Source organism: Centrocercus urophasianus, unplaced genomic scaffold (genome assembly GCF_019232065.1).
Source record: "Centrocercus urophasianus isolate 14NV4802_14NV808 unplaced genomic scaffold, USGS_Curo_1.0 seq_21, whole genome shotgun sequence".
In the NCBI taxonomy this organism is placed as follows: Eukaryota; Metazoa; Chordata; class Aves; order Galliformes; family Phasianidae; genus Centrocercus; species Centrocercus urophasianus.
Genome location: NW_024884767.1, coordinates 11,144,490 through 11,157,148, shown reverse-complemented (window position 1 = coordinate 11,157,148; position 12,659 = coordinate 11,144,490). Strand labels below are relative to the sequence as shown.

General features: G+C 42.3%; 1 protein-coding gene across 1 annotated transcript in view; it reads right to left on the bottom strand.

Annotated features, from left to right (window-relative positions):
• Nucleotides 1-8,096: 8,096 nt before the first annotated feature.
• The window catches only part of MEGF10 (multiple EGF like domains 10), a 99,828-nt gene continuing 95,265 nt past the window's right edge, over nt 8,097-12,659 (bottom strand). Inside the window, exon 25 of the mRNA XM_042823088.1 lies at nt 8,097-12,281. Within this exon, the coding sequence (XP_042679022.1) occupies nt 12,121-12,281 (161 nt within the window). The 3' untranslated portion in view covers nt 8,097-12,120. The remainder of the gene's footprint in view (nt 12,282-12,659) is intronic.

Sequence of the window (12,659 nt, the reverse complement as noted above, 5' to 3'; positions counted from 1 at the left end):
AGCTCCAAGGCACTGCAGCTTGGACGTTCACAAGCCTCTGTGCAACTCGAACTGTGCTCGGCAGCGTGCTGGCCTTCCACATTGAACTGCTGAAGGACAGCGTCAGCTGATAGATAAGCTTTTCTGGTTAGGTTTAATAGTATTTTGTATAAAATAGCCTAGGATGTTAGAGATTAGTGACAAGTGTTGGCTTCAATCTCAAAAGACAACTTAATTGCCAGTAAGGAATTTTCTGAGGGAGCTATAGCTACTGAACTAACTTCTTCTGTCTTAGGTACTGAAAAAATAATCAGCTGCATGCTTCAGTGGAGCTGAATTTTGTCTGTTCCTTGACTGTTTCCCTTTTTGATCTGAATCAAATGTCTAGTGGAAAAGAGGATACCAAAAATGTTTTTCTTACAAGATTTATATATGCCAAGTCCTGTAGTGTTGATTCAAGTGGTGGTTCTCTTCCTCCTGCTTTAAAGATTGCTTTTCCACTTTGCACTGGAAACTTGCTTTATCACTTATTCTCTAGGGGCTCACTGGCAGTGCTTCTCATATTGTGTAAAGCTGCTCTTCAGTGTTCTGTCTCCCATGCTCCAGAAAGCTGGACTTGAGCCTGAGCTGAATTCCCCCTTGTCTTTGACTGGAATATGCTAATATTTTATCTATCACTAAATAAAAGGCCATTTATTTAATTCCTTGTTTAGCTGAATGGAACACATGCCTATCATTTTTCAACATGGTATGTGATCACTTACATGAGTTAAGCAGAAGCCCAGCAGAAACTGTGCAGTGTTCACCATGACATTGCTGGGATCACCGAGTAACTAATTTTTGTAAATAAAGATTTTGTATGCTTTGTTCCTAGGAAACCATTCATAAATGTTTAATTTTATTGATTTCTGTCTGACTTCCACCAACTCTTTGGTAGGTTAATTAATCGCGTGTTCAGGAAACAATCTCTACCACAGAAGTATAATTCTTTAGTTTGCTTAGTTGAGTTTTTTCAAAACTGCTTTGCAAACTTTTATTTTAGTAAGTCTTGTAATTTCCTTTATGAAGTGGTATAGTGAAGACAGATGAAATGGTTATGATTATAGTATATTATAGTTATGATTATAGTTGTAGTGGAAATGCTAAGTCATGGCTTTAAACAATGATGGAGCACATGATAAGAAGGCAAGGGATGTCCAGTGCATGCAATGGGTGGGTTGGGCATCTCCCATCCCAAGAGTATAAGGTGTGTTTTGCCCCTGTCCCTGAATATATTCTGGGCATAGATACACTCTTGACTCTGACTCTCCAGAGAGAGATTTCAGACTAAGAGAAAGGTTCGAGTGGTGCAAGTGCCATTAAGTGCCATTATGCTAAACATGAGCCTGTTCGTCTGCCAGATTGCTGCTGGATTGCTGATGCTAAGCAGTATAGACTCCTGGGGGCAAGAGGAAATCTCAAGAAGGGTGCAGGAACTAGAAAAAGTAGGCATCGTAAGACCTGCACACAGCTGATGGACAAATCTATAAATCTTTAGTCTGAAGACATGAAGGCCAGGGGTAATGAGAGGTAAGCAGCTGCCAAACAAAAGCAGCTGCTGAATGGCTGGTGGGCAGCGTTTTGAGGGCTCATTTGTAGAGAGAGAACGATCCAGAAACCTGCATGCCCACAGGCGCTGCTCATGACCTGCGTCTCAGTCTTATTCCAGGTACAGCAAAGAATCTCCCCTCTGACAATCTGAGTGAGACAACCCTGCTAGGGGTGCCAGGTGGGCTGCCTCTTAGAGGGCTGGGGGAATGTCCTGGGTGCTGCAGGCCTTCCTCTTCATGGGGCTCCAGACCTCCCAAGCCGAGCACTTCGTGCCTTCTTGCGGCCCAGTTCAGACAGAATGGCTGCCTCCTGCCCCTGCTTCTCAGGGCTGGTTGCGGCAAGGAGCTCACCAGCACCCCGGCCTAGGACTCAGCTGGATGTGCTGGGGAACTCCTCCACGTTGGTACCTGCTGAGCTGCTGGAATGTGTGGTGCTGAGGGTGACATCCCCTGGTGGGTGGCAGCGGGACTGGACGGGGCCGCGGTGCCGTCCTCCTGCTCGTGGGCTGCGCTGGGATGTTTGAGGCCGAGCAGCCTTCAGGCCTCCTGGGCGCAGAGTGTCTGGGTGGCTTCAATGACGATGTCAGTGAACAGAATGGTGATGGGTCCCAGTGTGCCCTGTAAGCACTGTGCCAGGGCGTCCCTGTCCAGCCCCACCTGGCACAGGTGTGACACGATCATGTTCTTCAGCCATCTGATTTGCCACGAGTGCAGCACCTGGATCTGTGACAATTGCTGCTTCAGCCAGGTCAGCACTGGGTCCAGGGTGTCTTGTGTGACCCTGAAAAGTGCTGCCCACTCCTCTGGCAGGAGGCCACCCACCCTCTCTGGCTCTGCGGCCATGAGCTCCAGGGACGATAATGGAGTGGGTGAAAGAGATGCCTCAACACTGTCAGGGCCAGTGGCAGTGCAGTGCCAAAGCTGATGGGCATGGGCACAGCGGGCAGGGAGATGATGCACTCCACATGCTCATCATCTTCCTGCACAGGGACCCAGATGGTCTGCGTGGCCGTCCTGCACAGCGGGCAGCTGTCTCTCAGCCTCGCCCACTGACGGATGCAGCCATTGCAGAATATGTGATTGCACGGAATCATGTTGCACATTGCAGCAGATGGAGCATGTCCATGCCTCTTCTGAGGCCATGGTCTTCTGACTGCAGGGGCTGGAAGAACTGAGGATGACGATTTGTCATCACTGGACCTGCAGTAGTGGCGTCTCACTCTGCAAAAGGAAGAGAGACCACAGTCACTCACTGTCCCTGGCTGTGAAAGCCACTGGCAGCCCCTCAGCAGGAACCCCTCCTGAGCCCATGCCTGGGCCGTCTGATGCTCCCCAGTGGCACAGGGCCAGACTCCCCGTAGCTGCCCTGAAGGAGCCCACGTGTCCCAGCACCACTCACCTCCGCTGCTGCGGGTGCACTCTGCAGGGCCCTGGCTGCCTGCACTAGGCAGGGCCAGGGAAACAGAAGCGATGCTGCGAGCAGCCCCGGGCACGACCCAGCACAGCACAACCAAAAGCATGCTTGACCTCCAAGCCTCGCAGAGCTGCTTAGCAGGGTCCAGGAAAGAGCCAGACTGAGCCAAGCTCTGCCAGCACCCCAGTGTGAGCAGTGGGGCCCATGCAATCACAGTTTGCATGGTGATATGACAGCCTATTGCTTGGTGGCACCATATAGATTGGGGAAGACCTTTGAGGTCATCAAGTATGACCTTTAACGTAGTACTGCTGAGCCTACCGTCCCATCAACTGGACAGCTTCTCCTGTATGCCTCTGGCACTCAAAGCCAAAGAGAGAATGAAAACCAGATGGGTTTCCCTGCCCATGGCAAACCCCAGCCTCTCCCTTCCTCGCCATCCTTCCTGCCAGCAGCAAGAACTGAAACAATATCCCACTCACCTTGACCTCATCTGGAAGAGGGCTGCAGCTCTTTCTGCCCTCTCTCTATGACCTTCAAGTCACCAGTGCCTGTGTGACAATGGCAACTGCCGACATTGTACCTGCTGTGCCATGCCCATGGCATCACCAAGGCACATGCCAGCAGCTGATGCACTCAAGTACAGCCAGCCTGGACTGATTTGGGTTACATATCTTTGTCCTGATGTCCTTGGAGAAGGTGGGACATTTCTCCAGCTGAACAGCAGAGGACAGGAAAGGTCCATCAACTGGACAGGTTCTCCTGGATGCCTCTGGCACTCAAAGCCAAAGAGAGAATGAAAACCAGATGGGTTTCCCTGCCCATGGCAAACCCCAGCCTCTCCCTTACTTAAAGCCCATTCTGCCAGCACCGGCAACTGATACAATATCCCGCTTACCTTGGCCTCATCTGGCACAGGACTGCAGCTCTTTCTGCCCTCTCTCTATGACCTTCAAGTCACCAGTGCCTGTGTGACAATTGCAACTGTCAACATTGTACCTGCTGTGCCATGCCCATGGCATCACCAAGGCACATGCCAGCAGCTGATGCACTCAAGTACAGCCAGCCTGGACTGATTTGGGTTACATATCTTTGTCCTGATGTCCTTGGAGAAGGTGGGACATCTCTCCAGCTGAAAAGCAGACGACAGGAAAACATACTTAAAACACGTGTTGATCCTGCTGCCCATGGGCTACATTCAGGCCAGGACAGCTAGTAGCATGACCCCACTTGATCATAAACTTCTAATGTTGTTATGTGTGTCTCGCTCCAATTTATAGGAGGGAGAGGAGGTTCTTTTATTATCTATATACCCGGCGTGAGATTAAGAAGCAACGGTTCAAATGTTTGTCCGACCAGTTTATTACAAATGTTAATTAGGGAAATGGGGAAGGGGAGGACGGACACTATTATGAATTAGGGTACTGGGGAAGGGAAGGAGGGCAATAGAAAAGATAGGAAAGAAGAGGCAAGGAGTCTTTATAGGAAGTAAGAGGGGCATAGTCACCACCATGGATCCAGCGTGGTTCATAGTTCAGTCTTTGATCTTCAGTAGCGGTGGGTCGTCAGGCAGAGTTGTCCTGTTGCCAACGACGACGACGAAACACAACGGTGATGATGGCCCCTTTTCAATGGTTTCAAAGTGGTGAAGTCAGCTATCTTTGGAGTGACAGCTCAAATCCAAAGTGGTCGAGTCAGCTCTCCTTTGAGTGGCAGCTTCTGGCTCTGGGATGTCAGCAAAAACTCCTTTGTTCCCATCTTCCGGGCCTTGCCAGCAGATAAGAGGGAGCAGGGACGCCCATCTGCATCCTGTTTCTCACAGAACACGATGGTATCGTTCCCCAATTTTCCCACACCTAGCTGGAGCTGTTTTGTCACAGGCCAGATCTTCCGCCAGTAAACAGTCCTGAGCATTCTCATCCGCTCTTCTACAGAGCAAGCAGCTCTGGGGGAAGGGGCTTTCAAATGTTCCCAAAGCGATATCCATTGTCACACGGTTAGCACCTATTAGTTGCCTCCTCAACAAATCATTCAGAGTCTTATCACAAGAAATACCTCAGGAAGCAAGCTTTGAGCCAAAAAAAAAGAGAAGGATTCTCACAATGTGATTTTCAGTAATGCTTTTCATGAGTTGATTGCATGCAGCTCTAATGCTGACTGCACATGTGGCAGAGGGCAAGGCACAGAGTAGAGCTGACTCCACCGTTTGCACCCACCACATGCATTCAGTTGAACATGCATATAGCATGTTATGTGTGTTTGTGCCACTTGCAGAGTAAAATACAGTGATTACCGATAATTACATTTCAGTATACGGACCCTGTGTGCATTTCTTGGCCAAGGTTAAATATTCCACTAGTTTGCTTTTGTTGCTCTCTTTTTTTCTCTAACATTTCACTAATTTATTTACATGTATGCAAAGATTTTTTTTTAAATATACAGTAAGAATATTATATATCACATATGTGGCCCAAGATAGTTCCTCTTTACTCCATGAGGCCCAGGCAAGCCAAAAGCTTGGGTACCCATGGGTTAGCGCACAGTTCCCCATAGGTTCATACTTCTGGAGGATATTCAGTTATGAAGGGTTAGCCAAGAATGGTTGTTCCCTACTGCAGGAAGAAAATTTAGGTAGCCGAAGCACAATTAGAGGTCAATTAGACGTCCAGTACTGTGGGGTACAACAAAAAGGGTGTTTAAACTGAAGTTAACACAGCAAAAGGAGGAGCAGAGATACAACCAGTTCATTACTAGATGAGGCTGGTTCCCTCACAAATAGGGATGTAGATTTAAAAAAGGGCATTTAATGTCATCTTTACCTGCACTTAATGCTGCCACTGGACAAGGCAAAGGGTTGTCCCCTCTGCTCTGCATTGTGAAGCTTCATATCTATTACAATGTAAGAAGGGCATGAAGCTATTGAATGGCATCTGAAGGGCAAGGTGTATGAGGAGCGGCTGAGGTCCCTGTGTTTGCTCAGCACAGGGCAGAGGAGCTGAGGGGAGCCCTCATGGCGGCTGCAGCTCCTCCCAGGGAGCAGAGGGCAGCGCTGAGCTGTGCTGTGTGTGACAGCGACAGGGCCGAGGGAACGGCATGGAGCTGCGTCAGGGGAGGGCAGCTGGGGGTCAGGGGAAGGGGCTGCACCAGAGGGCGGTGGGCACGGAACGGGATGCACAGGGCGGTGGGCACGGCCCCAGTGCTGGAGTTCAAGGAGTGTTGGGACACTGCTCTCAGATGCAGGGTTTGGGTTTTGGGTGGTCTGATGTGAAGCCAGAGGTCAAATTTGATCCTTGTGGGTTCCTGCTCACAGATACAAATCATTTGAAACAACATAATTTAGGTGATTGGAATTATTTTCAAAGCCTTCATTGCTACAACAGATGGACTTCAGGTTCTGAACATTTAAAAATAATGATTTCCCACCAAGAAGAAAATCAACTGCTGACAAGAAAAAAAATCATTGAAAAATCAATGAAGAAATAGAATTTATACATGCATTTGTGTGTAGAATGGATATCTTTATTTAGTTTTTTTTTTCCCCTTGAATAATTAGACAAATATATACACATACTTTTAGCTAGTGCTGTACGTTGTCTGGGAGTAGTTAGTAAAGAACTTCAAACAGTGACCAAATACCCTTCATGCATGTGTTTGTATAATGTAAAGCAGTTGAGAGAAACTACTTCATGTCCCTTGAATTGTTCCCTGAAGACTATGTACCCTCCACAACATTTTATAAAATGCAGCTATGTAAGCAATATTTTTAAGTTACTTCTAAATTCACAGTATTTTTTCTAGCTTCTAATAGCCATCTAAAAATTATACCTAGTTTCAATTTGTACATGTATTTTGAAATAACCCACAGCTACAGAAATGCAGTAATTTCCTAAGTTTGATAGATTTTTAAATTCAAGGGTGTAGCTCCCTACACAAACATTTTGCTAGCCAAAAATAAGATTTTACTTCTCTTACGCAAAGACATAGGAGTTCTCAGAAACCCAGTTGAACTTGAAAATATGAAATTGAATAATGACAGATCTTGATACTGGAAGCCATTCAACAATCCTTTGGAATAAGCAGGTTTTAACTACAATGCTATTGGAATTGCTTTCGTTCTTATTGTTTCACAGACTCGTAACAGTGACCATCAGAACAATGAAATGGTCTTCACTTTTCAGGTACAGAGCATCCTTAGTCACCATCTCCAGACTCATTCTGATCAGAAATTTAAGGTACTGATCAGGTAAGTAAACAACTATTATCAGATTCTGTCATTTTTAAAAACACATGCAAATGTGTTTGAGGCATTTCTCTTATTGTTGGCTATCTTGTTTAAGGCAGTTCACCAAGTGTGTTCAAGGCTCTTGGTAAACTAGAGTATTCACTTTCTCTTGCTAGTTAGACTCCTGAAAGTAATCAGGGTAACTCATATAGTAAGTGCACATCTGAGGCATGGTCTTCTGAGTAGGTGTTATGGTAGCTAGCTACTACTTTAAGCCATAACCTAATTGAACCAGTTTTTCTTTTGTCAAATCCTTCATTCTTGAACAAACTTACAGTTAAACACCACACCACCACAACCTGTGACCAGTGTTTCAGGTTCATCCTACAGAGTCTAAGTTTAAAAACAGTAACAACAACAAAAAAACAACAGAAGGACAGTATGTTGTCTCCCGCTACTCTCGTGTTTGTACTTCAGTTTTGTCTTTGCAATGATCAGTCCATGGTTATTATCCTAAGAAAAGGAAGAACACCTTGATTTTGGCACTTCAGTTCTGCATCTTTTTCGAGGATAAAGCTTTACAAGAAGCAGGCTCGAAACAACTGCCCAATTCACAGAATTAATTCCTGTATGAACAGTTAGAAAAGTTCAACAGTTTAAAATCCAAAATCTTGCCATTCTGCAAAGCATTCTGCAAAAAATGACTAGATTTTGTAAGAGGGAAAATAAACTACATTACTTGATAGTCCAGCAAAGATAAGATTATGTTTTCCATTCAATTTGTCACCCTAAATTAAAAAGAAAAGGAAAAAATCAACCATTTCCCATCTTTCATTAGAAACTTTATTATGTTAACCTACAAATATGTGAAGTGAAATAAATGATAGTGAAGGACAAAATGATGAACATCAGTCATCTTTGGAAAATAGATATATTTTAACAACAAAACACTTTTTTTGTTACAGCTAAGAAAAAGAAGCCAGACATACTCAATAGGTATTCTTTAAGAATATATTACAATTCAGTCTTCTCAAAGTGAAGTCCTGCGGGCTAAAAAACTGAAAATAGAAGAGTTAGGTTCAGTGCTCTAGCACTAGTTTAAGTGTACCAAAAGTGGAAAGATTTTATATACGGCAATTAATAAACATGCACACATTTATTTTCAGTCATTTAAACTACTACATATGTATAATCTTTAATATAAAGCATTTTTGTCAAAATTAGCTCTGTATTCTTCAGTCTGGATTTTAGAGCTTCAGTGTAAGAATTTTAAAATTTGAAGTACCTAATTAGAATATCCAGTTGTATTCACAGTACTTTGAAAATTCAACGTATTTTAAATAATACATCCCCATTTCTAATTTTTTATTTAATTTCAACATTAACTTGATTTTGCAGATTGTCTCAGCAGAAAGTACAACAAAATCTTTGTTCCTCTGTAATCTGCATATGCATTTCCAATTAAAACTAATGAGAATTGTCTGGGTAGAAAAAGATGACGACAACATTTCTGTGTAACAGTGTGCTGTGACTAAAAATCTTTGATAAAGTGAAAAGCCATTGAGGTTCATTATGTTTCTAAGTGACTAGAATTAACACACCTATACTATTTAAAACCTAATGTTTATACTCACTACACACTTCTAAAATCAGCTATTACCCTTGTGCAGAATTTTGCACTTCATTCAACAACCATATTAGTAGAGGTCAGCTACCTCCATTTTCAGTGCTATAGTTTTCACTCTTACAATGTGAACATCTAGAGATAATGCATCTCTTTCCACTCCTATCTGTGGTGAAGCCAATTCTCTCTGTAGTCAGTATTTGTAAAATTATTATATCAACTTTCTCAGTAAGTTCCCACCAGAATATAGTGTAGGTGTTCAAATGTATTTAGGCTCTTTAAAGAGCACAGATGAATCAGCAAAAGGGACCATGGCAATCAGGAGGACTGAGTTTTTAATCGCATTCACAATGACAGCAGCATGCACTCTGGGGCAAGCCTCCCTAACACTTGTAGAGGAGATAGGACTGCTAACATAAGTTCCATGTGTTTTGTTGGTTTTTTTTTTCCTTTCAAATGAATGCTAAATAGATAGCAATTTACTAGATTACCCTTGCAGGTTATCCTTTTTTCTGCATCTACCGAGGATCATCTGATTAAGTAAATTCACAAGTCATTTACTTGATCTAGAGTCACTGCAAACACAGCTCAGTCAGCTTAAGCTGATGCCATACCCACACACAGAAAGCTGTTTTTGATTATGTGTATATTTGGAACATACACCAATGGCACTATTATCAGAAATTCATCTCATGAATGTTTGGCTCGATATATCACTTGAGGATATGTGACATACTGAAAATTTTCAAGCATATTAAAAATCATTTATTGAGCTATTCACTATTGCATACAAAAAAAAATAACTTCATATGATGGGAATTTATCTGAGGGTCTCCAAATTTTACACAGAGTAAGAAAATTAATTTTTGTGAGCTCACAGTTGCCAAATACAGCATTTTCTAATCATGGCTTCAAAGAGAGGTTCTATTTTAAAATGTTTCCCACAGTACAAACACACGTATGTACCACTAGTGCCACATGTACCTGTATGCACACAAATCCAGTCAATATGGAGGGATTAAACGGTGACTGGCTTTTGAAACCTTGCATTTAATCTTTGTGCTGGCAAAGACCAACAGTGTGCAAGGAACTGAAAAACAGCGCTTAGAGTCAGTAAGAAGCAGGAATATTAGAGGGCACTGCAAACAGGCATATACTTTATCAGGCTGGAAAACACTTATAACAACATCTTGAATGCAGTTTTCAGTTATCAACACTTTGGTGACAACAAATAAAAGAACTGGTGAGGTAAAAGAATAAATGGTGTTTCCATTTAAAATCTGGGATTCTTTTTAAAAAATATTTCCAAAAGTTGGTTTTGTTTCATTTTTTTCATCCACCTGACTTTCTTTTGCATTGACACTCTTAATGTCTCAACTCCTGTTCACATCACAGGTCTCACGTGCCAGAATGTGGCCCCAATGCAGAAAGAAGACTAGAATGACATTATGCTTCCCATTGTATGTCATACGATGCAACCACCTACATCCTTTCCCAAGGGAAGCATCAATCCATGGAGAAAACTTCTTACAACAAGCTACACAGCTAGAACTGAGGGGGGGTGGAGGAGACTGCAGGGGTGAGCCATCAGCATGACCAGCACATTATCTGATGGCATCACTGCAAGCTAGAAAATACTAGCAGCTAGAAATAATACTGCTATAGCTGAGAATATGATTTTTTGGTTTCTGAAGGTATCTTTCCATGAAAGAGAATGTCTAGTCCATATCAACCATTTTATTTTTAAACTGCCTGAAAACGCTAAGGGAACGCTTTTCTTTCAGTGGATAGATACACGGGCAAATCTGATGAATTATGTAGATCATAGAGAAAGGAGCCTTCTGGAAAGTTGGTCTCCACACAGTCAACAGAATAATCTAAACTTCGAAGAGAGAGTCTGATTTTTCACTTTTTTGTGCATTCTTACAATTATCCCCAACAAAAACACCTTGATATTTTATTTTTCCAATTAAATTCAATTCATAATCTATTAAGTAATCGCTAACCGCCTCCTGGATTATCAGTATGACATTATCCTTACTTTAATGCTCTTCCTCTGCCCAGAGGATTCTTTAACCAGACAAAATAAAGGCCACTTGGCAAAAATGCAAGAGAAAAAAAAATGGACACACAATAGAATACTTTCAGAATTACAAGCTAGATCACTAGAAACACAGACATACAGCTTAAAAATAGAGGCAGAAGTTAATGAAGAATAAGGGTACGTGTCACGTTATTAGCGATGCAAAAGACCAGCTTAAGCATGTTTTTCCATACATCAACTATAAAAAAGGTGCCTTTTAGCAAGTATGCACAGAGATTGCTTAGTTATTTCTAAGAAAAAAAATCACAACATTTTACTGCTTTTACCCTACTATATTACAGTAATTATTACTACCTGTTTATAAAATGTAAACCGTTCCTTGAGAGTTCCGGTTTACGTAAATCATCACCTTTTTCCACTCCTTACACACTCAGTCCACTGACAAAAATAAACTGATTTAATTTACATATTTTATGAAATAATTACTGATATGTTATGGATTATTAATTGTGTTTGGTAGAAATAGTGGTCAGAACAGTAACATGTGGAGTTGAAGTGTAGCAAATATTTTTTGAGGACTGGTGCTGGGTCTGGAGTACCCAGTGATCTTGAGGCATCATATAATTTTGACGTATGCAATGCTGTTACCATCTTGAAAGCTATTCAAATAAAGTATTTCCACCAACAGTAAGGGACAAAAGAGTCTGATGATGGACTTCCCAAATAACTGCAGTGTTGTGCTTACTTTATCTGATCTCATTTCTTAGTACGTATGTCTTGACTAAAGAGCAGAATGAAAGGTAAAATTTGGCAGGACGGTTTTTGTTCCACATAACTCATAACCTGTATGAAATGGCATTTGGTAAATTACATTGTCCTGGGAGTATTTGAAACATGTCAAATATGAAGTCTATATTTAAAGTAGCTGAAGTGGGATCTGTTATCAAAACTGATCTACAAACTAAGATTTTTACGCCTGTATATTACAGTATAGATGTGTTGCATACTTGTTTCTATAAAAGTAACTGCCACCAAAAAAAAAGAACAATCAGGGTCTCCCAAGTGTGGCATTCGTCCATGTGTCACTTCTATACACAATATAAACCTCATGTTGAGATTCCTTTTTGATGTACGGCAATTTTCTGCTGGACAGATTAGGAACCAAATATGACTGTAAACTAAGGAAGGAGCACAACTATGCCACTTGTCCCATTGAGAATCCCCTGTGCTACACTTCAGCTTTTGGAGTCATTCACTGCCAACCTCCTTTGTAGAGGATGTGGGGCCATCTCGAACTGGTAGCAAGTCATAGTGACACGGAATGTGGCTGTTTTTTGGAAGGTCATAAGGATCCTGGCTGAAACGTCCATTGCTGCTGAATGCTCCTTGGACAACACTCACTGTTGGTTCTGTGATAAAAGAGAACACATAACACACAGCATGAGAAATGGCAAACAGAAGGCACTGTGTTTCATTTTAGGTTGTGTTACAAAATACTCTCTTCTTTTTGCTTCAATGTAAAGATTCCTTGTCACGCTGCATGCTGAAATGAAGGTACAGAAACAAAAGTTGATATTAAACTTCTTTAGCTCTGCATTAACCACCTCCCAGCTTGCATCAGAGCCCTACTATTTATGAGTATATTTATGACAACATCTGATTTTTTTGTGTGGACAAACTTAAAAAAAAAAAACAACAACCCAAATATAGGGATTATAATCTAGATCTTATAAAAATCCTTATCAGCACAGTGCAGATATTGGTAAGCGGTGTCTTGTAATGTGTGA